Below are 27,349 nucleotides of genomic sequence, written 5' to 3' on the forward strand. Positions count from 1 at the left end.
ATGGTGAACATTATATAAGAACGGTTGCTATTCTTTCATTTACTGCCGATAATAGGGGTATGGGTGAAATATTTTTTTGCATGCTGCCAGTGAGCTTTCTGCAAGTTATATGATAGAAGTATCTGTATACTATGAGTGCAGTGTGTAATTTTACAATAGTTTTGCTGCAAATGTTGACCAGAGAGCCTCATAAATCATAAAGTTTCTGTTTGCCTTTAGAATCCAAATCAGCATAATGATAGAGTGTAACCTTTTTCTTTTAGTTGCCTGCAAAGTTAAATGAGCTGGACCAAAATGGAGATCTTGCCCTGGATCTTGCTCTGTCTCGGAAGCTAGAGAGCATAGCCACCACCTTAGTCAACAGTAGGGCAGATGTTGATATGGTAGACAAGAAAGGTTGGAGTCTGTTGCACAAAGCAATCCAAAGGGGTGAGTTGATAATATTTGTTCCTGAAAGTACACGATCTTGCATATTATTTGCCTAAAAATTGTTAAATTCTTTTTTTCTCTACAGAGGATAAATTTGCTGCCAATTTCCTAATTAAAAATGGTGCACGTGTAAATGCTGCTACAATTGGGGAGCAAGAGACTCCACTACATCTTGTAGCTGCTTGCTCAATGAAGGAGCGCTCTCTAGAAGTGATGTCCGATATAGCACAAATTGCTGAGGCACTCTTGCATGCAGGAGCTAATCCCAACACGCAGGACAGTAAAGGAAGGTAGGCTGATGCTTTGCTGTTTCATTTGGCGCTTGTTGAAGAGGCTGACTTCTTATTGAACACCCATTCTGAGCGAGTAGAAGGGAATCCTCTGTCCTGTTCTGGGAGACAGTGGAGAGCTCTGGAGGACCTGTCATGCATCATCTTAACAACCCTTTGATTTGTTTGGGGCTGTGTAATGCTTTATTTCATCTGTGGTGGGGCTGCGGTTAAATTGAAAATTTTGCCAGGTTTCTCTGCATATAACAGCTGATTGCCGGGAATCCCGGCACATTGTGATCAGCTTATTGTGACAGATAACAGCTGGGGCTAGTGGCGTAGTGGGGGGGGGGGGGGGGGGGGGGGGGGGGGGGGGGGGGGGTACTCAGAGAGAGGGCTTAGTCTGGGCACCAAATTCCATGGGGGCGGTAGCCCCATCTCATCTAAGGCAGCTGATAGCAGAGGACATGAGCCCTTAGCTCCCGTTGATCACTTTCATAGGCCACTAGGCCTGAAGGCTATAAGACAGTGGAACAGCACAGGTCACAATGACATCATTGGGACCTCCTGTGCCCTGTCATAGGAAACACAATGGCGTAATTACCACCGCCTTTGTGACCGTTATCGCACTGCCCAAGACCTGGCTCAGGAGGTCACAGGCAACCTAGGCTGAAGTCCGGCAGAGCCCTGTGGGCTGCATTGCAGACAGCGACATGGAGCAGGAATGTGGTAATTTCATTTTTATTTTTTTTGGTAATACAGGATGCATTATATCTGCTGATGGCACTGCAAGGGAGCGTAATATACTCAGGCTCCAGAGGGGCATTTTATACTTGGGGTCACTAAAGAGCAGCATTATATCTAGTGAGGGAACAGCAGGGGACATTATATACTGGGAGCACTACAGGGGGGGCATTATATCTACTGAGGGCACCACAGGGAACATTAAATCTACTGGGGGCATTATGTCTACTGAGAAAACTACAGGGGGCACTACAGGGACATTATATCTACTGGGAGCACTACTGTGGCATTTTATCTACTAAGGGCACCAGAGGCGGGTATTATATCTACTGAGGGCACTACAGAAGGCATTAAAGGGGTTTTCCAGGCTTTTAATATTGATGACCTATCCTTAGGATAGGTCATCAATATCAGATTGGCGGGGGTCCATCTCTCTTCCTGCTTGCTGCTGCTGTGTCTATGGCAAAACAGCAGGAAGAGAGAAGGGAGACCGCATGTGCACACTGCACGCGCCTTCTCTTCACACAGCTATTGGACCCCGCCGGTCTGATATTGATGACCTATCCTGAGGATTGGTTATCAATATTAAAAGCCTGGAGAACCCCTTTAAATCTACTGGGGGCATTATATCTACCAAGGGCACTACAGGGGGCATTGTAAATACTGCAGGCACTAGAAGGTGCTTTATAACTACTGATGGCACAGCCGGGGAGGGGGGGGGGGGGGGGGGGCATTATAACAACTGAGGACACTACAGGAAGTCATTATAACTAATGAGTGCACTGCATTGTGGCATTTTAACTCCTGGGGCCATGACAGAGGGCATTATAACTATTGGTGGTGCTGAAGGGGGCATTATAACTACTAGGGCCTAAGAGTACGGCCACATGGTTAGGTTTCTTCATGCACTTTTAGCAGGTAAAACCAGAAGTGAATTCAACAAAGATGTGAAGTCATAGCTTTCCTTTTATATTTTCTCTCCTTTTATGATCCACTCCTGATTTTGGCTTCCAAAACCGCATCAGGAACCTGACCATGTGGCTGTACCTTAAATGGGGATGGTTACTCAGTGGTGCCTAAATGGGGATGATTACTAAGTGGGGGCATACAAGTTGGCATTATTACTAAATAGGTGTGTTCTGTGTGTCAAATTATACAGAGACAAATTCTGGTCAAGAGAAGTCATCATAGTGATCTGTACAGGATTGAGAGAATAGAGAAATAGAACGACTCCAGTCTGAGGAGACATCACCTTTAAATCACGAGTGAAGACCTAAACGGGATTATTAATGACTGGGACCGAAATGAGTGTGGTGTATGGTCATAGTGGAGTGGTATTATTTGGCCTTTAAATAGTGTTATCATTGGTAATGTTGGTTGTGGGATACTCTGGGGCATGGTTGGATAAAAAGAAACGTATCTATAGGTTACAAGGCGCAATACTTTTCTTGTGTCCAAACAGCAAGAGGGAAACATATTTTTTTTTCTTGCAGCACTTAAATAAAAATCAGGCCTTTATTGTCACACGTTAAAAAAACATCAAAAAGGTTTGCTACTGACGCTCACAGGTTTCGAACCATAAAATCCAATTTCTTAGTCATAGCATAACATGTAGTATCTGAACACTCCCCTATAATACGTCAGTCAACACCTCAGGTGCTAATTCATTGGCTCAAACAATTAACTCACTAGTGGCAGGCTGAATAGTCAGAATACACAGAACCTAAAAAAAAAAGAAAATAATGTAAAAAAAGGAGAGAGAAAATGCAGCACAATACAAAATCAACAAAAATCTGTTAAATCTGCTCATTTGTTCATTCCAGCGGAGAGTCTGGTATCCAAAGTCAGGATCCAGTATGCTTCCCTTAGATGTAGCTTATGTTCCCAGTCTGCACTTCTGTTAGGTCTCTTGACCTTTTCCAAGCCCATAACCTTTATGGTATCAGTATTGCCTTGATGTAACTGATGGAAATAGGTAGATGGTGCAGAAAGAGTGCTGTTAGATGGGTTAGCAATATGTGTAACATGTTCAGCTATGCGTTTATTGAGAGGCCTGGTCGTACAACCTATGTATTGGACTCTCCAAGAAACGCAAGCTATGACATATATAACATGATCAGTGGTACAATTGATACATGAGTTAATTTTAGCCTGATATCCAGGGGTGCACCACCAATGAGGCCAGGTGAGGCCATCACCGCAGGCAGCACCAGGTAGGGGCAAGAGAGGGGCAGCCGAAGGGCCATGTGCTGAAGGGAAGGGTTTAGGTTAAGAAATTGGCATTGGGGAGGGAAGGGGCGCCATTTCAGTTTTCGCCTCAGGCAGCAGAAAGGTAAGGTGCACCCCTGCTGATATCCTGTATAATATCTGATCAGTTTTGGTCATAATCTTGCATAATCCACATCTATTGAGCCCACATTTACATGATCCTTTTAAATGTAACCATTTTTGATTTAGATGCCCTGTTAACATTATACATACTAGGTTATATTCTGTTACCATTAGTATGGGATCTCTTGGCAACAAAACTCACACTTTGTACTATACTTTACACAGTACTGGTAAATACTTCTTAATAATACTACCCACCTTGGTGTATTCAATGCTATAACCAGTACTAAAAGTGACTTGGCCTATCTGCTGGCAATTGGGGGCTCTAGGTTTTCTACAGAGACATAACCAGTACTCTGTAGTTCTGGATTTGGCTATATTTTCTGCTCGTTTTAATTGAGGAGTAGAATATCCTCTTTGTGAAAGCTTAGTTGCAATATATTCTCTATAGTTCCTATATTCTCTGTAGGATTCCTGTATACCGAGGCATCTACTTTACTGTACTACAATTACCAGATAGCCATAAATCTAAGAACGAAATGGCCTGTTCAGACCCCTGTGCCGTAAATTTGAGGTTACAGGAATTCTTGTTCCCGAGGAGCACGTCATCAATATAACAAGCGCACCATTGAATATCCATGACAAAGGGGTTATTCTCTGAAAAAGCAAAACAATGTTTCTCGCCCAATTCCTTGGGGGACACAGGAAACCTTGGGTATAAATACGCTCAACTCTCTGAAAAAGCAAAACAATGTTTCCACCAAGAAACAAAAAGGTTTCCTAAAGAAGGGGAAAAACCGTCTCCCATCAGACATATTTCTAAGTGTAAAAAGAATTGATCATTAAATGTAAAAAAAGTTATGCTGAGTAAAAAGTACTTTGCTTGCCCTGGGTGCTGGCACGCCATGCTACACCACTGGCTGGGGGTCCCAGCATTCTGGGATCAGCTTCTTCTACCGAGTGGAGCTTGTCCAAATGGAAAACCCCTTTCAGGATTGTTTACATCTGCATTGACTTTTACGTTCCATCAGAGGAACAGAATAAAACAAATCCATTATATGCATCGATTGACTGATACTAATAGAACACCTTCCATTTCTATCCATCATCCATTGATGATAAGAAAAAATGGAAAGCTCCATTCTGTCATGTATCAATTATCTTTGGTAGAAGGAAAAGACGGGATGTTTTTTCCACCAAATGTAGTGGAAACCCAACGGAGCAGACACTGATCACAATTCATACTCAAAAGTAACCCATTTAAACAAATAAATCGGATGCTTTTTTCCATTTTCTGTCCGTCAATTCTTTTTGATGGAACAGAATAACGGAAAGGTCAATGCAGATGCAAACAAAGCCTAAAGAAAACGACTGTATAGCTCAGTTTCTTTACTCTTTGATACAAGAATTTAATGTAATTTAAATGTAAGTTGTTTGACTTTTAAGCACTTTTCTTATTTTAGTAGCTTCATTTCATGTGGTGCTATAAAGGGAACATCCAAGATCTCTTTCAGTATGACAGAAGCTGTATTGTTGGTTAACATGATACATGAGCTCAGGTTCATCTCTACAGAGCTGAAAAATACCATTGAGTGCAATTAAACTGCTCTACGTGACAAGCAGACCAGATTAAAATAGAGCCCCGTGACCACTGCTTCCTCAGGAGTAACATAATGACTGCAATGGGTATCCCTCTTATGTCTTCTGGCTGGTTTTAGTAATAGTTAATGAAGCCTAGAATAGTTTTCTTTGATTCCTGAATGAATGTTCATACAAACCGTTTTAGCTTCTAATTTAGTATTACTGCTGTATTTTAATTATAACAGGAACATCCAATAATGCTACCCTGTGATGTCTATTGAGCTTTTACTTAGATTATCAGGTATAAGTGCTTGATTTTGAGAGCTCAGTCAGTAGTAATGTATTGTGAGGCATTACTAGTAGACCAATGATGGCTACAACAGTTTTTTTTAAATCAGATAATTTTTATTTAGTTTTTAAAAAATCACGAAAAAGCAAAGAAAGACAGTCTGTACAGCATACATGCAACAGTTGATGACAAAAATACCATAGCATTACATGATCGGACAGATAATTACTTACATAAGTATCACAAGTAACATAAACCATGGTACAAGAAGCACATAAAATCACGTATTCTCGTTACAAAGTATATCTGGTACAGAACCAGATTTCCCATTCAATAATTTATCAACAGGAAACCAGCCCTCCCTACCCAACTAAAGCCCAGTACCCCCCCCCCCCCCCCTCCCTACCCAAGCGATGGAGCGGATCCCAACTCCAAGATTGGACATCTTATTAACATGTCAAAGGCACATCCATTGGTGTACACCTCCTGTCTGTGTATCAGACCTTTGCACACCCGACCTGCGTAGTACTACACACCTTCATACAGCATACATCCAGAGTAAATTAGGATAGAGGAGATAGAGAGCCTACATAAACCAATACTGCGCCTCTTCCTACCCCGTAGTCCAACTACGAGGAAAGGCTAAACCGGCTACAACAGTTTTACTGAAAGGGTATCTGTCGCCACGATTTTAGGTTATATCTGCAGTAGAATGCACGAGTAGTACTGTAGATAAGGAATCCATATCACTATTTTTTTATTTTTGTTCCCCCCCACACAGTCTGGATTGCTGTGCCATTCTAATATAATGGAGAGGACTGCTGTGTGTATGCACAGCAGTCCTGATAATGTATCTCAGGGCATCTTTGAGCCCTGACAGTGGGGGAATGGAAAATAAAAAGTAGACATTTGGACTCCTAATCATTAGTACTGCTTCTTTATTACAGCAAATAATAGTCAAGATTGTGGTGACAGATTCCCTTTAATAATTCACAAATTTAGGCAGGAGCTATACTTATGCTGCCCATACACATTCATGTTTTGATCAGGTATTCTGAAGACAAAACACCAAGTGTAGATCATGAAGGGATCAATAGAGTTGTTGTCTGAGAGAATTAAAAATGTTGGACAAGCATGCATTTGTTGTAAAATAAAAAATGATGCTGTACTTACCTCTGTCTCTGGTGCCACCGATCCAGTCCTCCTGCCGCTGCCTGTTTACAAACTGCATGTGACCGCTGCAGCCAAACACTGTCCTCAGCCGTAACTTCCTTTTTAATTCCTCTTTTTTGGTCCTACTTAAAGAACCTGAAATATGAAACTCAGTAATCACCGCTACTAAATGAAATCTGAAAGAAACAAGAGGCTCACTTTAAATGGACTATGCTTCCAGTACCTTTCACAGCACTCAGTGGATTTCTACTAATACTTGTTCCTTCTTGCTTTCAGGACTCCTCTACATAGAGCTATTCTTTCTAGAAATGAATATGTGTTTAACCAGCTGCTTCAATGCAAACAGTAAGTAGCAAGAGGCTGAGATCATTTTAGACGGTTGATTGCAAAATTTCTGGTTTTATTCATTAAAAATCATCCGACTACTAATGCTATTTTGCTGCAAGGATAAGTTCACACTACGTTACTGCCATACAGTTGAGGCATAGGCTTTTTACTGGATACAGACTATTTACTTCCCATAGTATGAATGTTGGTTAACCACGTTCAGGCTGGGGCTGCGGACATGCTTTTTATGCTGTCATCTGTATTCTATTGGAGTATGGGATTGCGTGGTAATTGTTACCCAGGGTGTCATTTTTGTGAACAAACTGCAATTGAAAATCATTTTGCCATAGAGGTGCTTGGAGAAAACTGTCGCTGTAGTGCTACCTGTAGGTAGCTACCGTGTAAGTCAATGTCTGACCCATTAAATGGCCTTGAAACATGACTACGGTTTTCATGTTTAAGGCTGGGTATTGACTTGTAGGATAGCCACCTATAGAAAGACTGTGTCCTCCCTTGCCCATGACTCCTTAGGTCTCTTTCACACGGGCGAGATTTCCACGCGGGTGCAATGCGTGACGTGAACGCATTGCATCCGCACTGAATCCGGACCCATTCATTTCTATGGGGCTGTGCACATGAGCGGTGATTTTCACGCATCACTTGTGCGTTGCGTGAAAATCGCAGCATGCTCTAGATTGTGTGTTTATCACGCAACGCAGGCCCCATAGAAATGAATGGGGCTGCATGAAAATCGCAAGCAAGTGCGGATGCGGTGCGATTTTCACGCACGGTTGCTAGGAGACTATCGGGATGGGGCCCCGATCTTTATTATTTTCCCTTATAACCTGGTTATAAGGGAAAATAATAGCATTCTGAATTAGGGTTGGACGATATCAAAAATATTCAGACGATAACGATATTAAAAAATTTATCGCGATAACGATATATATCGAGATAAATACCCGTTTTAAAGAAAAAAACACAAGGAGACGTTATACTGTATGGGGGCAGCCTCAAGGAGACGTTACACTGTATGGGGGCAGCCTCAAGGAGACGTTATACTGTATGGGGGGCCACAAGGATACGTTACACTGTATGGGGGCCACAAAGAGATGTTACACTGTATGGGGGCAGCCTCAAGGAGACCTTATACTGTATGGGGGGCCACAAGGAGACGTTACACTGTATGGGGGCCACAAGGATACGTTACACTGTATGGGGGGCCACAAGGATACGTTACACTGTATGGGGGCCACAAGGATACGTTACACTGTATGGGGGCCACAAGGATACGTTACACTGTATGGGGGCCACAAAGAGACGTTACACTGTATGGGGGCAGCCTCAAGGAGACGTTATACTGTATGGGGGGCCACAAGGATACGTTACACTGTATGGGGGCCACAAGGAGACGTTACACTGTATGGGGGCCACAAGGAGACGTTACACTGTATGGGGGCAGCCTCAAGGAGACGTTACACTGTATGGGGGCCACAAGGAGACGTTATACTGTATGGGGGCCACAAGGAGACGTTATACTGTATGGGGGCAGCCACAAGGAGACGTTATACTGTATGGGGGCAGCCACAAGGAGACGTTATACTGTATAGGGGCTGCCACAAGGAGACGTTATACTGTATGGGGGCAGCCACAAGGAGACGTTATACTGTATGGGGGCAGCCACAAGGAGACGTTATACTGTATGGGGGCAGCCACAAAGAGACGTTATACTGTATGGGGGCAGCCACAAGGAGACGTTATACTGTATGGGGGCAGCCACAAGGAGACGTTATACTGTATGGGGGCAGCCACAAGGAGACGTTATACTGTATGGGGGCAGCCACAAGGAGACGTTATACTGTATGGGGGCAGCCACAAGGATACGTTACACTGTATGGGGGCCACAAGGAGACGTTACACTGTATGGGGGCTGCCACAAGGAGACGTTATACTGTATGGGGGCAGCCACAAGGAGACGTTATACTGTATGGGGGCAGCCACAAGGAGACGTTATACTGTATGGGGGCAGCCACAAGGAGACGTTATACTGTATGGGGGCAGCCACAAGGAGACATTATACTGTATGGGGGCAGCCACAAGGAGACGTTATACTGTATGGGGGCAGCCACAAGGAGACGTTATACTGTATGGGGGCAGCCACAAGGAGACGTTATACTGTATGGGGGCAGCCACAAGGAGATGTTATACTGTATGGGGGGCCACAAGGAGATGTTATACTGTATGGGGGGCCACAAGGAGACGTTATACTGTATGGGGGCAGCCACAAGGAGACGTTATACTGTAGGGGGGGCCACAAGGAGACGTTATACTGTATGGGGGCCACAAGGAGCGCAGCCGCAAGGAGACATTACATACAGTATGGGGGCAGCTGCGCCTGCAGCAGCCACAAAAGGAGACATTACTTAGTTAGAGTATGGGGCTGGGGGGCAGCAGCTGCCCCCCCCCATGTCTTATGGCCACTTGTGTGACTGTGACTTGTCACCTGCCTGCCAGGCTGCCACCACCATAATTCTTTCTTGTTGGTCATGCTCATCATGTCATGGGGGAGCCGGGAGGTACTGGAGGGAGTCGAGGGACTCATGATGGCTCACTGCGGAGCATGCAGCCACTGGCAGGCATGAAGGACTGAGTGGGCTGTGGGCCAAGACATATAACTGGGGTAATAGGCAGAGTGGACTGGAGTGACATTACAAACCTTTTACCACTCGCTGCTGTAGTCTGTATGTACTGCGCTGCTCTAGTCTCAGCCTGGGGGCGTCACCTGATTCCGACGTTAGACGTTGGTCGGTGGGCAGAGACAGTCACAGCACATTCAGAGCAAGCAGGAGGAGCCGCTGGTAGATATAGATAATGATGGGGGAGGGCAGCGGCGCCGCGGACTCAGTTTTTAATGCTGTGACGTCACGAAATATACTGCGGTATTAGGAAACGGCGATATGGCGTTTTTTTAATATCGCGGTATATCGAAAAACCGGTATATCGCCCAACCCTATTCTGAATACAGAATGCATAGTACAATAGGGCTGGAGGGGTTAAAAAAAACTAAAAATAAAATTTAACTCGCCTTAATCCACTTGTGACGGACCATGTGATGAACGCAGTGACGTCATCAAAGGTCCTATTCCTCAAAGAAGAAGACAGAAGAGATGCCGGCTGCGCGAACAAGTGGATTAAGGTGAGTTAAATTATTATATATTTTTTTTTTTAACCCCTCCAGCCTTATTGTACTATGCATTCTGTATTCAGAATGCTATTATTTTCCCTTATAACCATGTTATAAGGGGAAATAATACAATCTACACAACCTTGAACCCAAACCTGAACTTCTGTGAAGAAGTTCGGGTCTGGGTACCACATTCAGTTTTTTATCACGCGCGTGCAAAACGCATTGCACCCGCGCGATGAAAACTGAACAACGGAACGCAATAGCAGTCAAAACTGACTGCAATTGCGTACCTACTCGCACGGGTTTGCCACAACGCATCCGGACCTTATCCGGACACGCTCGTGTGAAAGAGGCCTTAGGGTTCTGTTAGACGGGCAGATACTTCTTCATTCATGAGCAGCAAGCGACAAGTTAGCATATGATCAAAAAGTGATTAGATACACAAAAAAATAATCGCTAAATATTTTTCGCTATTATTATTGTGATTGTTGCTAGTTTGCCCCTAGTGTATTTACACTGCTAACGACTGTCAGATTTCTGATTAGATGAGGGGATGTGGTGGTGACTAATGGTAAGCTTTTAGTCAGGCAGATTTGTCCAATCCATGGAAAATGAACACTTATTCCTAGTTGTTCTGTTTCTGCATGCTATTAACATGACCATCATTTCTCAAATTTGAACGATTATATGAAAATTTAAATGATAATTTCTCTGTCTAATAAGCCTCTTACACTAGCTGGACCTCCATGTCGTGATCATGAAGCTCGTTGTATATTTGTTTTTATTAGGGTACTTTCACACTAGCGTTTTTGTTTTCCGATATTGAGTTCCGTCACAGGAGCTCAATACCGGAAAAGTTTTATCCTAATGCATTCTGAATAGAGAGCAATCCGTTCAGGATGCATCAGTTCAGTCCCTCTTACGTTTTTTGGCCGGAGAAAATACCGCAGCATGCTGCAGTTTTCTCTCCGGCCAAAAATCCTGAACACTTGCCAGATCCGGCATTAATTTTCATTGAAATGTATTAGTGCCGGATCGGGCATTAAGTGTTCCAGCAAAATGGATCCGGTTTTCCAGTCTGCGCATGCGCAGACCTTTAAAAATGCAAAAAATAAATAAATACCGGATCCGTTTTTCCGGATGACACCAGAGAGACGGATCCGGTATTTCAATGCATTTGTCAGACGGATCCGCATCCGGATCCGTCTGACAAACGCCACCCATTTGCGTCAGGATTGCCGGCAGGCAGTTCCGGCGACGGAAGTGCCTGCCGGAATCCTCTGCCGCAAGTGTGAAAGTACCCTAAGATGTCTACCTTCTGCTTTTTATTGAACATGTTTCTTATAACGTCCTCCTAAGATACACATCAATGGATAGGCTTTGAAAGAGTCTTTTTTGTTAGATTAGATTTAGAACTAAAGGATCACGAAGGAAGTACGGCTTTGTGGCTTGCTGTCCAGTACATCACAGTGTCCTCTGACCAGTCTGTGAACCCTTTTGATGATGTCCCTGTGGTTAACGGAACTTCGTTTGATGAGAATAGTTTTGCAGCAAGGCTGATTAAACGTGGCAGCAACACAGATGCTCCCGACACAGTAACAGGTAAACACAAGAGGTTTGTATTCACTGCAGAGCTAAGTGCTCGAGCTCTCCCGAGGGCTTAGATCATTTTCTATGCGGATGTTTTACCATAGACTTTGGGGTTCCCACTTCCAGCACCCCTGCCGATCTGTGTTTGATCAGCTCTTCATACTGTGCTTGGTATTGCAGCACATTCATTCACTTGAAGGTGACTGATCTGCACAAAGCGGTATGACCAACAGACAAGATGCCACAGGCCTAGAAACAGCGTAGTGGCCTTTGCAATCAGCTGAATGGCAGGGTACCAGCAGTCAGATCCCCCACTGATGAGATATTGATGACCCATCATCAGTATTTAAAGAGAATGTGTCACCACATTTTGGTACCCCTAGCTAATACCACTTTTGAATAGCTGGAACCCTTATTATGAAGATGGAACTATTTTTTTAAATCTCACCTTCCGCTGTGATCCTGTAATCATTTCACCCTCCAAAGTCCTGTCGAGCAGTCTTGTTATGCAAAAGGCAGCACTGTGGCCTGCCCATCTGCTCTGATACTCATCAACCCACCCAGCCAGCTCTGCTGCTGCTGAGTGTGAATATTCAAGAGTCAGTATCTGACATACTATGCATTACCTGACAGTTTGATCTGGTTACAGGTGATGATAGGTTTCCTTTTAAATCTTGGAAAACCCCTTTGAGATGCTTTAATTGAATATGTGATCATGTAGAACAGGGATCAGCAACCTTCGGCACTCCAGCTGCTGTGAAGCTACAACTCCCAGCATGCAAACATGCTTGGCTTCTTTTAACTCCCACAGAAGTGAGTGAAGCATTCTGGCAGTTGTAGGTTCTGAACAGCTGGAGTGCCAGAGGTTGCTGATCCCTGATGTAGTATATAGTCCTGTCAAGTCCACCGGAATACTATAAAGAACAGAAGCAGGACAACAGTTTTGACAGTAATGGAACATTAGAGGGTGCAGCACTGTACAAGATCCAGGTTCCAGGACTCCACATAGAATATATAGAGAGTCTGCAGCTCTCCGGTGTTAGTTGGAGATATAGCACTGTTGTATTAATATTATTTCTTTTAAAACATGATTAATTCCAGCGTACGGTATATATAAAAAGGATTTACTTATTGTAATGTATTAAAAATAAGTACTATAAACATAAAGTGAGGGAAAGAGAACCATGTCTTGCCCATGAGGCTTACAGTCTAAAAGGGAAAGGGGAAAGCGACAGTTGGTCAGGATAATTGTCCTATAGTACGGTATATCTATAGTATTATTAAAGGGGTTTTCTGGGATTTTGACTAGGAATGAGTAAATCGACTTCGGATGATTGTTTTAATACTGTACGGAGCAGGAGCTACGTACAGTATCAGAATGTATTGGCTTCGTTGAGCCTAAGTTATTACTTTGCGAAGTCTCACGAGACTTTGTGTAATAACTTCGGAAATTAATTTCTACTGTAAAAAACCTTTGTATCTAACTGTGGTTCGGTTCCAAGTAGTACCTTGGAACCGAATCCAAGTTTGGTACAAAGGTATTCTATAGTAGAAATTTAATTTCCGAAGTTATTACACAAAGTCTCGTGAGACACTTAGGCTCATTGGAGCCAATACATTCTAATACTGTACAGAGTGCCTGTTCCGTACAGTATTAAAACAAAGTTTTGAGCAAATCGACTTTGGATGAAGCATCCGAAGTTGATTCGCTCATCCCCAATTTTGACACCCATTACCTCCGCCGATCAGCTGTTTGAGAAGGTACCAGCGCTCCTGTGAGTGCCACGACCTTCTTGCAGTTTATTAAGCTCAACGCCATACATTGTATCACACTGAGCCCTATTCACTTCAGTGTACGGCGCTGTGCTTGGTAGGCCACTGCGCTCACAGGAGTGCCAGTGCCCTTACAAACAGATGATTGATGGGGGTCCAGGGTGTCGGACTCCCACCAATCAGATACTGATAACCTATTCTGAGGATAAGTATCTGTATCAAAATCTCGGAAAACCTCTTTAAGGGCCCTTGCGCACGACCGTATGCCCTCCGAGACATATGGTCCGTGAGCCGGCCATATGTCCCGGAGCGGCATTGATCGTGCGCATGGGAGTACACAGCATCATAGATCACAATGATGCTGTGCACGTCGGGCCACCCGCGGAACTATTGTCCTGCACTCATATGATCTTATGAGTGCGGGACAATAGCTCTGCCGGCGGCCCGACGTGCACAGAATCATTGTAATCTATGATGCTGTGTACTCCTGTGTGCACGCTCTATGATGCTCCAGGACATATGGCCGGCTCCCGGACCGTATGTCTCGGAGGGGCATAAGGTCTAGTGCAAGGGCCCTAAGTCTCATGTGGGCTGAATGGTTGCAAATATCGGTTGAAGATATGATATTTAATTCACCAAACAGTAGCCTGCTGCAGGCTTTCTATATGGGTTATGAACCCTCCAGAATGTGAGCCGCTGTTGTGGACTATGTGTTAACTCCTGTAGAGGGAACCTATGTGGACATTTTACATCCCTATACCACTACTGACCGTGAAATTTTGCGCATGCGCCAGTACAGTGAAGTAGTCGTTCCCACTCTGAGATCTTTACAACACATGCGCTGATAGAACCACCTTTGGCGAAAGCACGAGATTTCAGGGCCAGGCATCGGATGTCAATCTGACTGGGAGGGGGAGTGGCAACAATGAGGGTGAAGGTGAAGTGGTGCTTCGAGGGACTAGGCCAACCCCTTGGTGTTTGAGCACCTCATTTACATATAATTAAAAGCAAGAACTTCTCTGTGTCAGTAATACCGATTGCAGAGACAAAGTGCTCATTTTAGTCACCATGATCGACCCTACCAGGCAGTATTCTTGGTTTAATAGGGTTTATCATGGTGACAGATGCTTTTTAAATATTCATGTCAGTGACCTTAAAATTACAATTTAAGGGAAAAAACAACTAGTTGACTGTAACTACGTGCACAGGTGTATGACAATTCACATAATAGGCTAGAAGCCCAGAGCTCTTTCAGATGACCAGTATGAAGCGCGTCCATGTTCCATATAGTAAACACGCACACGTTTTTAAACGGACTGCACATGGATGGTGTCTACATACAGTCCTTTCTTCTCACAAACCAGTTCACTTACAGGAATGTGGTGCATGTTGCAACCTTTCTTGGCGGAAAATCACTCATGAATTGACTCTTTGACTTTAATGGGTCAGTGGTGAGTGTGTGTGCTGTCCGTTCTGCACTCTGAATGGGAAAATCGTCCTTCTGAATCAACCTTTAAAGGGGTATTCCCATTTTATAATTATGACATGTCGCTAGGTAATCCCAAGAATGTAAGGAACATTGCTGGGAGCGCGGCTGTGCTGGTAAAAGGAGTGAAGGTGCCCCCATTGTGGCCTTCATTCTTGGCGGATCAGTGGCGTTCCCAGAGGTCAAACCCCTACAAATTTTTACTTGACTGCACTTTATGAGATGATAAACCACATTAACATAATCTGATATTGCTGTTTTACATAGAGTACTTGATCATATGTATAACATCCCCTTTTCAATCTTCCTAGGTAACTGTTTGTTACAAAGAGCTGCGGGGGCAGGGAATGAGGCTGCTGCTCTGTTTTTGGCAACCCATGGGGCTCAAGTCAATCATAAAAATAAATGGGTAAGTTCTGTTTCTGTTTTTTAAATGTATATCATATAAATTATATAAATATATATATACACACGTGTGTGTGTGTGTGTATATATATATATATAATAGAGAGAGAGAGAGAGAGTTTAGTGTTTTGAGATCACTTGCATATAATGTGTGTTTGGTCAGCCTTCATATTTGTATCACAAAATCCTCTTGTGATATAGTGACATACATTAGGGGGAGTCTGTCAGCTTTTATGTGCGTATTACACTAAGCAGAGTCGCTTGTAGGCCTTTAAAATAGTACCTTTAAAAGTACCTAGCTATTCTCTAGCTATGCCCTATGATTTCTCCCCTAACCCCCCCCCCCCCCCCCTTCCTCATGTGTGTCGTCCTGTCTCCTGCCTTTTATGTCAAAGGTTGTCTAGAACTATTGGCCTATATATCATTTGTTTGAGGCCTTATTAAGCCCCTTCAGGGCCTTTGATTCCGCTGACTTCACGTCAGCTGATTGTTTGTAATACAGATACATGCTTATACCTTGTCCTTGATGCTATACTGCTGTTTACGATTGCATGTCGCAATGTATCCTTGTATGCGGTATTTATACTGCAATTTGGGATGTTTCCTTTATGATTGTAAAAGATAATAAAATCTTATTGAACCATAAAATAGTACCTTTACCGTGGCTGTATTTAGCAGAAAAAGCACTAAAAAAGTGATTTTTCTCCTAAAAGCAGCCATGGATTCCAAAGGCAAAGGTACTGTTTTAGTTGTCTATTCAAGTCCTACTTTGCCACTCCGCTAACAGCTAAGCTTAAGGGATCGACCGATTATCGGTTTTACCGATATTATCGGCCGATATTCAGGATTTTGACCGTTATCGGTATCGGCATCTATTTTGCCGATATACCGATAACGTATTGGGAACACAGAACGCGCTGCTCTCAGCGCTCTCTGTGTTCCCTCAGCAGCACAGGGGAGAAGAAAGCAGTGTCTCCCTCCCCCTGTGATGCTGCTGCCGCCAATGAGAGGGGAGAAGACAAGAGGAGGGGAGGGGCTGTGGCCACCGCTCCACCAATGAAGATGAGTCTTTCATTAATTCATATACAGGAGGCGGGAGCTGCCTGCAGAATCACATAGCCGGCTCCCGACCTCTATGAGCAATAGCTGCGGTCCGCGGTAGTTAACCCCTTAGGTGCCGCGTTTTTGCAGCTAACGCTCATAGGGGTCGGGAGCCGGCTATGTGATTCTGCAGGCAGCTCCCGCCTCCTGTATATGAATGATTGAGAGACTTATCTTCATTGGTGGCGCAGTGCGCCCCCCCAACCCCCCCAGTATTAGTCATTGGTGGCGCAGTGCGCCCCCCACCCCCATCCCAATAGTAAAAACATTGGTGGCGCAGTGCGCCCCCCCACCCAGTATTAATCATTGGTGGCAGTGGCCACAGGATCCCCTCTCCCCTGCTCCTCCGATCGGTTACCATGGCAGCCAGGACGCTATTGAAGCCCTGGCTGCCATGTTCAGCTCCATGCTGCTGTGTGCACAAAGCACAGAGCAGCAGGGACAGTGTGAGATCCTATTCACCCTGATAGAGATCTATCAGGGGGAATAGGACAAGGGTTCTAGTCCCTAAGGGGGCTAAAAGTTAGTAAAAAACAACAAGTATAAATGAAAAAGATTTACAAAAAAAAAATACACGTTAACAATAAACATATTAATTTTCAGCAGATTTGTGTAGGAATTTTTTTTTTCTCAAAAATGAAAATTCCCAGAATATCGGTATAAATTATAGGCTATCGGCCTGAAAGTTCACAAATTATCGGTATCGGCCCTAAAAAATCAATATCGGTCGATCCCTGCTTAATATGCAGGTACAAGCTGAGACTCTCTTGGCTAGTTTCTTTATTTGATACAATTATTGAATTCCTTGTCTCATGGTGGTCCAATGTTTGTCCTTTGCTGTGCTTTTAATATGATGGCATATTGTAGGCGATGGAAACACTTGGCCTGTGTTTTATCAGGTAGAACACGTTCTCCCTCAAGATTTTATGTTCAGCCATCCCACAGTATAACTGTTATCTGATACCAAATCTCAACTGAGAACTTGTTACTTTAAAGCCGCGCTTCTAACACAAAAAGGTCACGCTGATCCAGCCTTTATCGAAAAGGGATTCAGAAACTGGCACAGGGCTAATGAATGTTTTAAAACTCACCAGCAATCCAAATCTCATATGCTGAGCACTTCTGCATGGTCAAGCTTTAGTGAAGGAAAACCTATTGATGTGTTACTAGATGAGAGCAAGAAAGTTTTTATCTATCAAAAAAAGAAGAAGAAAGGTGCAAGAACAGAAATCTAATGCAGCGACTGATTGACATTGTTCGGTGTTTGGCAACAGGTGGCAGACCATTTCGAGGTCACAATGAAAAAACAGATAGCCACGAGAGAGGTTTATTTCTAAATATTGTCAATCTACTAAAAAAATATGATCCTGTCATGCAAAGACATTTGCAAGAATCTCCTCGAAATGCAACATATCTGAGTAACCGCATCCAGAATGATTTAATAAGAGCCTTACATAATAGTGTGCAGCAAAAAATTGTGTCAGCAATAAATGGAAAAATGATCTCAATAATTGCAGATAATACTGCTGACTGTGGACACCATGAACAGATGTCTGTTGTAGTACGATATTTTAATAATGAACAGCAAGGTCCAGTTGAGCATTTTGTTTCAATTCAAAGGCTCTTAAAAGTTGATGCTCAGTCGATTTTTGACCAAATAAATAATGTTCTTGAAATTATTAAAACCGACTGGTCATCAGTGATCTCTGTGTGCTTTGATGGAGCATCTACTATGTCTGGATGCATTGCAGGTGTTCAGATGAAATGTAAAGAAAAAAACCATGACATACTCTATGTCAGTGCTTCTCAATTATTTTCTGTCATGCCCCCCCTAGGAAGAAGAAAACATTTCGCGCCCCCCGCGCGACTGTAAATAGTATCATTTGTCTATAAAATTGTTATAAGTACACCTCTGCATAACACGGTATCCTTATTAACGTATAAGAAAATGAAAAAAAGAAAGAAATGTGGATCGGACACACACTTATGGGGGGATCTGTGGATGACGGACACTTATGGTGGGATCTGTGGATGACGGACACTTATGGGGGGGATCTGTGGCTGGCACTGTTACAGGGGGATCTGTGGCTGGCACTGTTATATATGTGCCATCCACAGACCCCCCACCCCATAACAGTGCCATCCACAGTGCCCCCCCAGTCCATAACAGTGCCATCCACAGACCCCCACCCCTTAACTGTGTCATCCACAGATTCTGTGTGCCCGCCGCCACCGTTTAAAGTTATTAAACATGCCCCCCTCACTCCTAATAGTACCGTATATCCGAATTTCTTCTGTATAATGCCGGCAGGCGGGCCGGCGCGTCCCTCAGTGACGTCACTTGTCTGCGCCGCCTGCTTCATTCATAAAGCAGGCGGCACAGGCACGTGACATCACTGAGGGACGCCCCGGCCTGCCTGCCAGCATTATACAGAAGAAATTCGCACACCCCAAAGGCCGGCACCCTGAACGAGCCCCCCTTTACGGAGCCTGGCGCCCCCCCTGGGGGGCGCACCCCACTATTTGAGAAGCACTGCTTTAAAGAGACTATAATGTGGGACATGTCACAATCCTTCATGATTACTATATTTCATTTTACTGCATGCCTTATGAAAATACTCTTTGTGGATAAGGCTATGTTCACATCTGCATCTAGGTATATTGGACTCCACAATACTGTGACTGATCTGTCATACAAAAAACCTCATTGACTTTTCTTATAATGTCGACTCGGGTTCCATCATGATCTCCAACCTTCTGACAGCTAGAGTAGCTCTGGATGTATTCTTCTTGTCAAATTTGATATATGTGAGCCTGTAGTCATGGTTGTGCTGTTCTTATCCTAGGGGGAGACGCCTTTACACACAGCTTGCCGACATGGTCTTCCCAACCTAACTACAGAGCTATTACAGCAAGGAGCCAATCCAAACCTACAGACACAAGAACCCATTTCTGCTCCTAAAGGGTCCCCACCAACCAGCCCATCATCCAGCACATATCTCCAAACACCACTGCACATGGCAATAGCCTACAACCACCCAGATGTTGTGACAGTCATATTAGAGCAGAAAGGTGAGCGCTCCTCCTTATGGTGACCGTAAGACATGCATATTAGTTACATTTTTTAAACTGATGGTGTCCATGTTTTTCTTTGCAGTGCTTATTATATGTAGATAATTGTTCTTTGTTTCCCCTAAAGCCAATGCTCTGCACGCAACAAATAATCTTCAGATCATTCCTGACTTCAGCCTGAAGGACTCAATAGAACAAACTGTATTGGCACTGGCCTTATGGACAGGTAAGATACAGGATTTTAGAAGATCTGTTATATGGAGAGGAATTTCACGTACCAAGAACCCTAACCAAGTGAGCGAAAGACCAAACTAGAGTGTCCCCCCACCTCTTTAAAACTTGCTGAAATGTATTCATTGTTATTAAAGTCCTACGTACAAGTCTCACTCCTTTTTCTGCCTTACTGACTATCCTGGTGCCACCTATAGGGATGCATGTCATTGCTGCACAGTTGCTTGGGTCAGGCGCCGCTATCAATGACACCATGTCAGATGGACAGACTCTGCTACACATGGCAATAAGAAGACAAGACAGTAAGAGTGCCCTCTTCCTACTGGAACATCAGGCCGATATAAATATCAGGTATGGTTTCACTTCATAAGTGGCTGGTAATTGGGATGTCAGTAAAGTACAACTTGTTTTGTCAGTTGTCTTCACATGTTTTACGTATAGTATCATTTAGCTTATCCCATGATTAAGAGCATATACCCCTGATGGTCCTATATAATTGTTATTGTCCAGTCCGTCTTAAAGGGGTTGTCCAAGGTATTTTTATATTTCACTAAACACCCGGGGGCCTGTCGAAATAATAAGCAATTTTACACTTACCTTCCCAGCCCGTTCCCGTCCAGCGGCACCACTTTTTCATCTACCCTGGGCTGCAGCCAGTGACGTATTGTTGAGGCTGCAGTGGTGACGTTCCATATGGGGCTGCAGCCAATCGCTGGCCTCAGCAGTATATGACATTGGTATATGGGTTGTCACCTCTGCAGCCCCAAAAGTATGTCACTGGCTGCAGCCCAGGGTTGGAAAAGGAGTGGAGGTGCTGGATTGGAACAAGCTAGGAAGGTAAATGTAAGATTTTTTATTGTTTTGACAGGCCCTGGCAGTTAAGCTAATTAAATAATTTGGAAAACCTCTTCAAAGAAAGTCTGTCAGCCGTTTTGACCGCGCTGAACAGCTGACAGCACTAGATAGGGGTCAGGAAGAGCAGCACAAGCATATATTTTGTGGAGTTTTTATTATCAGGAGAAATGTAAATATTTATTTTTAATCTGTCAAATTCCGCTCCTGGGAGTGTCCAGGAGGCAGAACTTCACTGGGAAGTGTTCTATACCTTGAGCTGCTTCATAGTCCTTCCCCTCCCCTGTCAGGAGAACACTACAGCTGTCCCTCAGTCAGCAGTTTAGCATGCAGAAAACTGCTGACAGCCTCCTCCCTGACAGCTTGCACAGTACATGTTACACATTAGGGCTCTTTCACACTTGCGTTGTCCGGATCCGGCGTGTGCTCCATTTGCCGGAATTACACGCCGGATCCGGAAAAACGCAAGTGAACTGAAAGCATTTGAAGACGGATCCGTCTTCAAAATGCGTTCAGTGTTACTATGGCAGCCAGGACGCTATTAAAGTCCTGGTTGCCATAGTAGTAGTGGGGAGCGGGGGAGCAGTATACTTACAGTCCGTGCGGATCCCAGGGCGCTCCAGAATGACGTCAGAGCGCCCCATGCGCATGGATGACGTGTCCATGCGATCACGTCATCCATGCGCGTGGGGCGCCCTGACGTCACTCTGGAGCGCCCGGGGAGCCGCACGGACGGTAAGTATACTGCTCCCCCGCTCCCCACTACACTTTACCATGGCTGCCAGGACTTTAGCGTCCCGGCAGCCATGGTAACCATTCAGAAAAAGCTAAACGTCGGATCCGGCAATGCGCCGAAACGACGTTTAGCTTAAGGCCGGATCCGGATTAATGCCTTTCAATGGGCATTAATTCCGGATCCGGCCTTGCAGCAAGTGTTCAGGATTTTTGGCCGGAGCAAAAAACGCAGCATGCTGCGGTATTTTCTCCGGCCAAAAAACGTTCCGGTCCGGAACTGAAGACATCCTGATGCATCCTGAACGGATTTCTCTCCATTCAGAATGCATTAGGATAAAACTGATCAGGATTCTTCCGGCATAGAGCCCCGACGACGGAACTCTATGCCGGAAGAAAAGAACGTAAGTGTGAAAGAGCCCTTAGTTGATAAACTGAATCATCTTTAGCAAATTCTTCTGCCTTTTCCGTTCAGCAGATTATCAAACACTTTGAAGCCATTTAAATGAAGGCACAAAGTGTAGAAATGTAGATTTCTACTGGTGCAGCAGATACACAAAGCAAGACTGTAGCTGCTCCGTAGATGAAGCATTTACATATTTTCCCTTTTAGGACCCAAGATGGGGAGACTGCACTTCAGCTAGCCATTAAAAATCAGCTTCCCTTAGTGGTTGATGCTATTTGCACACGAGGGGCAGACACGTCTGTTACTGATGAGCATGGAAACCCTCCCCTGTGGATCGCACTGGAGAATGACTTGGAGGACATTGCATCCACATTGGTAAAATAAACCTGTTTCTCAGAATTGTTTTATTTTTGCTTTTTGGTTTGACCAACTAAAAATTTCATTTTGTGTGCATGGCATGAACCGTTAATATGAATAGCCAGAACCATGCCGGTACAAATCCCTGTTCCCAGAGGACCCTTTTAATTGTATACTCTGCTTCCTGAAAAGAGTTAGAGGGTTTTTATTTTTCTTTCATTTCCCCCCCACTCTTTTTCAGTATTTACTGTGTGTGAGCATACAGGACATAAGCAGTACAGTAATGTACATTAAGACTCTTTATTTTTGCTCTCTTAGGTAAGACATGGATGTGATGCAACATTTTGGGGTCCAGGCCCTAGTGGATGTCTACAGACCCTTCTACATAGAGCCATCGATGAGAACAAAGAGCAGGTTGCTTGCTTCCTCATACGCAGGTTAGCTCTATGTATTGTTTATTACTGTGGTTTAGTGAAATTTCTTACACTATTTGGGAGTCATTTATCAAACACCACCGTTTTATACCAGTCTTTCATATTCCACTCGTTGCCAGAGGATGTGCTTAATTTATGAGGAGATGCCGACCTCGTCAAAAGTTAGGTGCATCCTCTGGTAGTCTGTGCGCCTAGACTGAAATCTGTCTGAAAACTAGCATCAATCATAATGAATGAGCCAGGGCCCATGGCCTCACCATGCCCCCTTTTCAGAAAGTGGCAAGGCGACATAATAGCACTGCTTGTGCTTAAATTTAGGTGCAATGGCATTCAAAAAGTTGCATATTGCAGAAGTAGAGGAGCTGACGTGCACCGAGTGTCTAGAGCCCACCTTTAGGTGCACTGAGGCCCTTAGGGTCCCATCACACGTCCGTAGTGTATTGCAGATCCGCAATACACCCGGCCGGCACCCCCATAGAAATGTCTATTCTTGTCCGCAATTGCAGACAAGAATAGGACATGTTCTATATTTTTCAGGAGCCGCTATGTGCTGTCCGCATCCATTCCGTCCCCATAGAGAATGAATGGGTCCGCACCCGTTCCGCACAATTGTGGAACGGATGCGGACCACAATTGCGGACGTGTGAATGGAGCCTTATTTGCATTTTCTTGAGACCAGTGCAACTTATTTTTACAAGTCGGGTATCTCTTTAATCAGCAGGAACAACCATACCAGGCAGTATGCCTGGTTTAATATAGTTGATCCTGCTGACAGGTGCCCTTTAAATTTCATAAATAACTGTATCTCTGGTAGTATATGGTTGCAGTATTTAGAAGGCATTCTATCAAGTTTTTTTTCCTTTGATTTTCTATCCTACATATGAAAACATTACACATTGGAGTGAAATGGCACCGCATTTCTCTTTCAGTGGCTGCGATGTAAACAGTCCCAGAAAACCAGGACCAAATGGAGAAGGGGAAGAGGAGGCCAGAGATGGGCAGACCCCTGTGCACTTGGCAGCAACTTGGGGATTAGAAGAAGTAGTTCAGTGCCTTTTGGAGTTTGGTGCCAATGTGAATGCACAGGTAGGATTGGAGAACAGGACAGCGAATATACAGCACCTTGTCCACCAAGTCAGATACTGTATCTGTTATCAATGAATGGATATTAATTTAGGTAAAAGGAAAGTTGGGATCTCATTATTGCTTATGCAGCATTAAGTCACATTTTTGTATTACAGGATGCAGAAGGAAGAACTCCAATACATGTTGCCATCAGCAATCAGCACCGTGTAATAATCCAGTTATTGATCTCACACCCAGAAATCAGGTTGAATGTGAGGGATAGACAGGGCATGACCCCTTTCGCATGTGCCATGACATTCAAAAATAACAAAGCTGCAGAGGCCATATTAAAGCGAGAACCAGGAGCGGCGGAGCAGGTAATGAAATGGTTAATACAGTAAAAAGAAACGGGGAAATATGTTTATGAATGTATCGGCTTAGCTTTATTAGTTATACTAATTAGCATAAACTAGATAGACACGTTCTTTATTTTCTGATTGTACATTTTGTATTTTATTTTCTATATATGATCATAATGGCTTGTGGACTTCTATCAGAAAGTATAGTGGTCATTTTGCAGGGGAAGGGGGGAGGAGGTGAGCTATGTCTATCACCAATGGTGGATCCCATGTTATCTGCCTCCAGTTGTGTAATGGAGATGGTACCATTCATTGGTGTGCCTCTCTTGATAATGAGATGATTGATGAGAAGTGATCTCTACATAACAGGAAACGTCAGCCTATAATGGAGATCAGTGGCTACAGTCAAAACTGCAAGATTTCAGGACTTTTTTTTAAAATATAGTTAAAGGGGTTATGCTATGATATATGTAAAAAATGAAAATCAGACATCATATAGTACATGACAATCCCTTTTTAACAAGCCTAGCTCTGTACTGCACATGTATCCAGAGATCTCTACATTCACGGCTCCAATTGCTCTGCTAGATTATCTTCAGCCTGGCAGCTCAGAGGGCATGTCCTTTCTGCTGCACCTCTCTCCCTGTACGGCCACAGGTTCTAACAGAACATATAGGCGGTGGCAGTTGACAATTTAAACTGAGCACGTTCGACCAGCTCAGTGAGATGGACAAAAAATAAGGAAAAAACAAACAGCAGGTGGCGCTATACAGATACATTGTATTGACTAGCTCACTGGCTATACTACATTTTTAATTACATGCAATTACAAAAGTATTCAGATCCAGGTGCTGGTTTGAAAAATGTAAATATGCCTGGAGAATTTGAAATAACATGAGTAAATTATTTCAAGGTTTTTTTTCCCCCAGGGAAATGTCCAGGCCACAAAGAGCAAAAAAAAAATCTAATAAACCATTCTCACCCTCGTGGTGCTGGTCCAGGCCCTGCTGATCTTCACTACCTGGTCCTGGCTCAGCACTCTGGAAACCCCATTAAAGGCTTACCCAGTCAAGTCATTGGCTGAGGCAGGTCACCGCCACGGTCAATGATTGGCCGATTGGGCCTTTCTTGACATTTCCAACATGTAAATCCGGACCAGGAAGTGGAGCCCAGCGGGAACAGCATGTCCAAGAAAGCTTTGAGCAAGTTTCATGATTTGCACAGTTTGCATTCGCTGTAGTGAGGACATTTGAAAATGATCAATGTCTGTTATTGTGCCTGCATTTGTATTACTTAGGTGGATAACAAAGGAAGGAATTTTCTGCATGTGGCCGTGCAGAATTCGGACATTGAGAGTGTGCTGTTCCTGATTAGTGTGCAAGCCAATGTCAACTCAAGAGTGCAGGATGCTTCCAAGTTAACGCCTCTGCATCTGGCTGTGCAGGCGGGATCTGAGATTATTGTCCGCAACCTGGTATGTGCATTAATGTCTACATTTATTGATCAGGCGCTTTACACGTTTATTACCTACTCAATAAATTTCTTTATATTTTCAGAATTTTACTGCTGTTTCTACAAAGCATAAGTAGCCTGACAGATTGCAGGCACTATGACTTTGCTTTCATTTTTTTGCTGTAGTTGCCTTTATCAATAAGGTCTATGATCTGTGTTGTTAGCTTCTTGCAGGTGCCAAAGTGAATGAACTGACAAAACACCGTCAGACTGCCCTTCACCTTGCAGCACAACAAGATCTCCCTACTATCTGTTCTGTACTTCTGGAGAATGGTGTTGATTTTGGAGCTGCAGATGAAAATGGGAACAATGGTAATTCCAGTACTTAAAAGCTTGTCTTTTGAACAGAACCCTTATTGATTGTTCCACGTCTAGCTTCCAGAGCCCCTCGCTGAAGGAGGCATTCTCCAGCTATGTAATATGTGTAGGCTGGGAATCCACTCTTACTGAAAGGGGTTGTCCCATCTGGACATTTCTGAGATATCCACAGGATATGCCATGAATGTCCGATAGGTGGGACTTGCCCTTATCGGACATTTATGGTATATCCTGTGAATATCTCAGAAATGTCCAGATGGGACAACCCCTGTAATGGGGGTCCAAAGAAACTATCTGTGTGATGTCAGATTGCCCTTCTTAGACCAAAATATGGATATGGGTATCCATATATAAGACAACCCCTTTTAAAGAGAATGTCTCCTGTATGCTGTTAGTTTAATTATTTATTTTCTATATTTAAGTATGCAGAAGAATGATAATGTGTGTTGTTATTTTTATTTAAAAAAAAACAATAATATTCCTGGGACAGCCATATTGAAGACACACACTACCTGCTTGTATTGTCTGTGCTATAGACAGTCCAGCAGGGCATGTGGGCTTTATGGCATCAAATTGGGAAATGTCATAGACTATTACAGTCTCCAGCAAGTGATGAAACACAGCCCCACACCTCGAGATGGAGTAGCGGTACAGATGAAAACATAATTTTAGTGTTACTGTCTGGTCTTTTCTAAACATAAACCAGCAGTGCAACAACTCGAGTATACTGTTCAGATACTGAAATAACTCTGCATATTCTCTCAGTCTATATGGCAAAGTTGACAAGTGAGCTACAGAAAACAGGAAGTGTCAACCTATTGTGTCTGATCTAGAGGGCAATATGTACTAAATTACTAAAGATTTTTTATTTTTTGGTAGTCAATTAGGTGATAAATGTGTGACCACTGGACATCTAACCCTGGGACCAACTAGCAATCATAAAGAAAGGAGTCTCCTGTGTGTATGGAGCTGTGGTTCACATGCATAATGACCTATCCATTCACTTTTATGGGACTGTTGGCGATAGCGCTGAACTTGGCAGCCCCATAGAATTGAACGAAGCAGTGGTCATGCATGTGCTCCATACATGCAGGGGAATTGGAGACCCCCTTCTCCCCCGGCAGTGCAGGGAGCGGGGTAAGTATATTCAATGTGAGGGGCCCGGTATATGGGTGAGCTTTTTATAGTCTCGGATAACCCCTTTAGGGTGTATGCAGTTTTGCCTAATATTAGTTTGTCCTAAATCCCCATGCGTCAGCCAGTTTATAGTGATTGAATTTCAGTACCAAGAGTTGTTCTGCACTGCATAGACGCAGAGGATAAGGA

The 27,349-nt window shown here is 43.8% G+C and overlaps 1 protein-coding gene across 1 annotated transcript in view; it reads left to right on the forward strand.

The window, feature by feature from the left end:
• Positions 1-27,349, forward strand: part of ANKFY1 (ankyrin repeat and FYVE domain containing 1) — a 57,589-nt gene that overhangs the window by 22,694 nt on the left and 7,546 nt on the right. Inside the window, exons 7-20 of the mRNA XM_040424846.1 lie at positions 264-429; positions 515-719; positions 7,093-7,161; positions 11,733-11,932; positions 15,491-15,588; positions 19,532-19,757; positions 19,885-19,983; positions 20,186-20,339; positions 22,185-22,353; positions 22,654-22,772; positions 23,699-23,855; positions 24,011-24,211; positions 25,491-25,667; positions 25,870-26,017. Coding sequence (XP_040280780.1) covers positions 264-429; positions 515-719; positions 7,093-7,161; positions 11,733-11,932; positions 15,491-15,588; positions 19,532-19,757; positions 19,885-19,983; positions 20,186-20,339; positions 22,185-22,353; positions 22,654-22,772; positions 23,699-23,855; positions 24,011-24,211; positions 25,491-25,667; positions 25,870-26,017 — 2,188 coding nt within the window. The remainder of the gene's footprint in view (positions 1-263; positions 430-514; positions 720-7,092; positions 7,162-11,732; positions 11,933-15,490; positions 15,589-19,531; positions 19,758-19,884; positions 19,984-20,185; positions 20,340-22,184; positions 22,354-22,653; positions 22,773-23,698; positions 23,856-24,010; positions 24,212-25,490; positions 25,668-25,869; positions 26,018-27,349) is intronic.

The sequence above is a fragment of the Bufo bufo genome, chromosome 3 (genome assembly GCF_905171765.1).
Source record: "Bufo bufo chromosome 3, aBufBuf1.1, whole genome shotgun sequence".
Taxonomy (NCBI): Eukaryota; Metazoa; Chordata; class Amphibia; order Anura; family Bufonidae; genus Bufo; species Bufo bufo.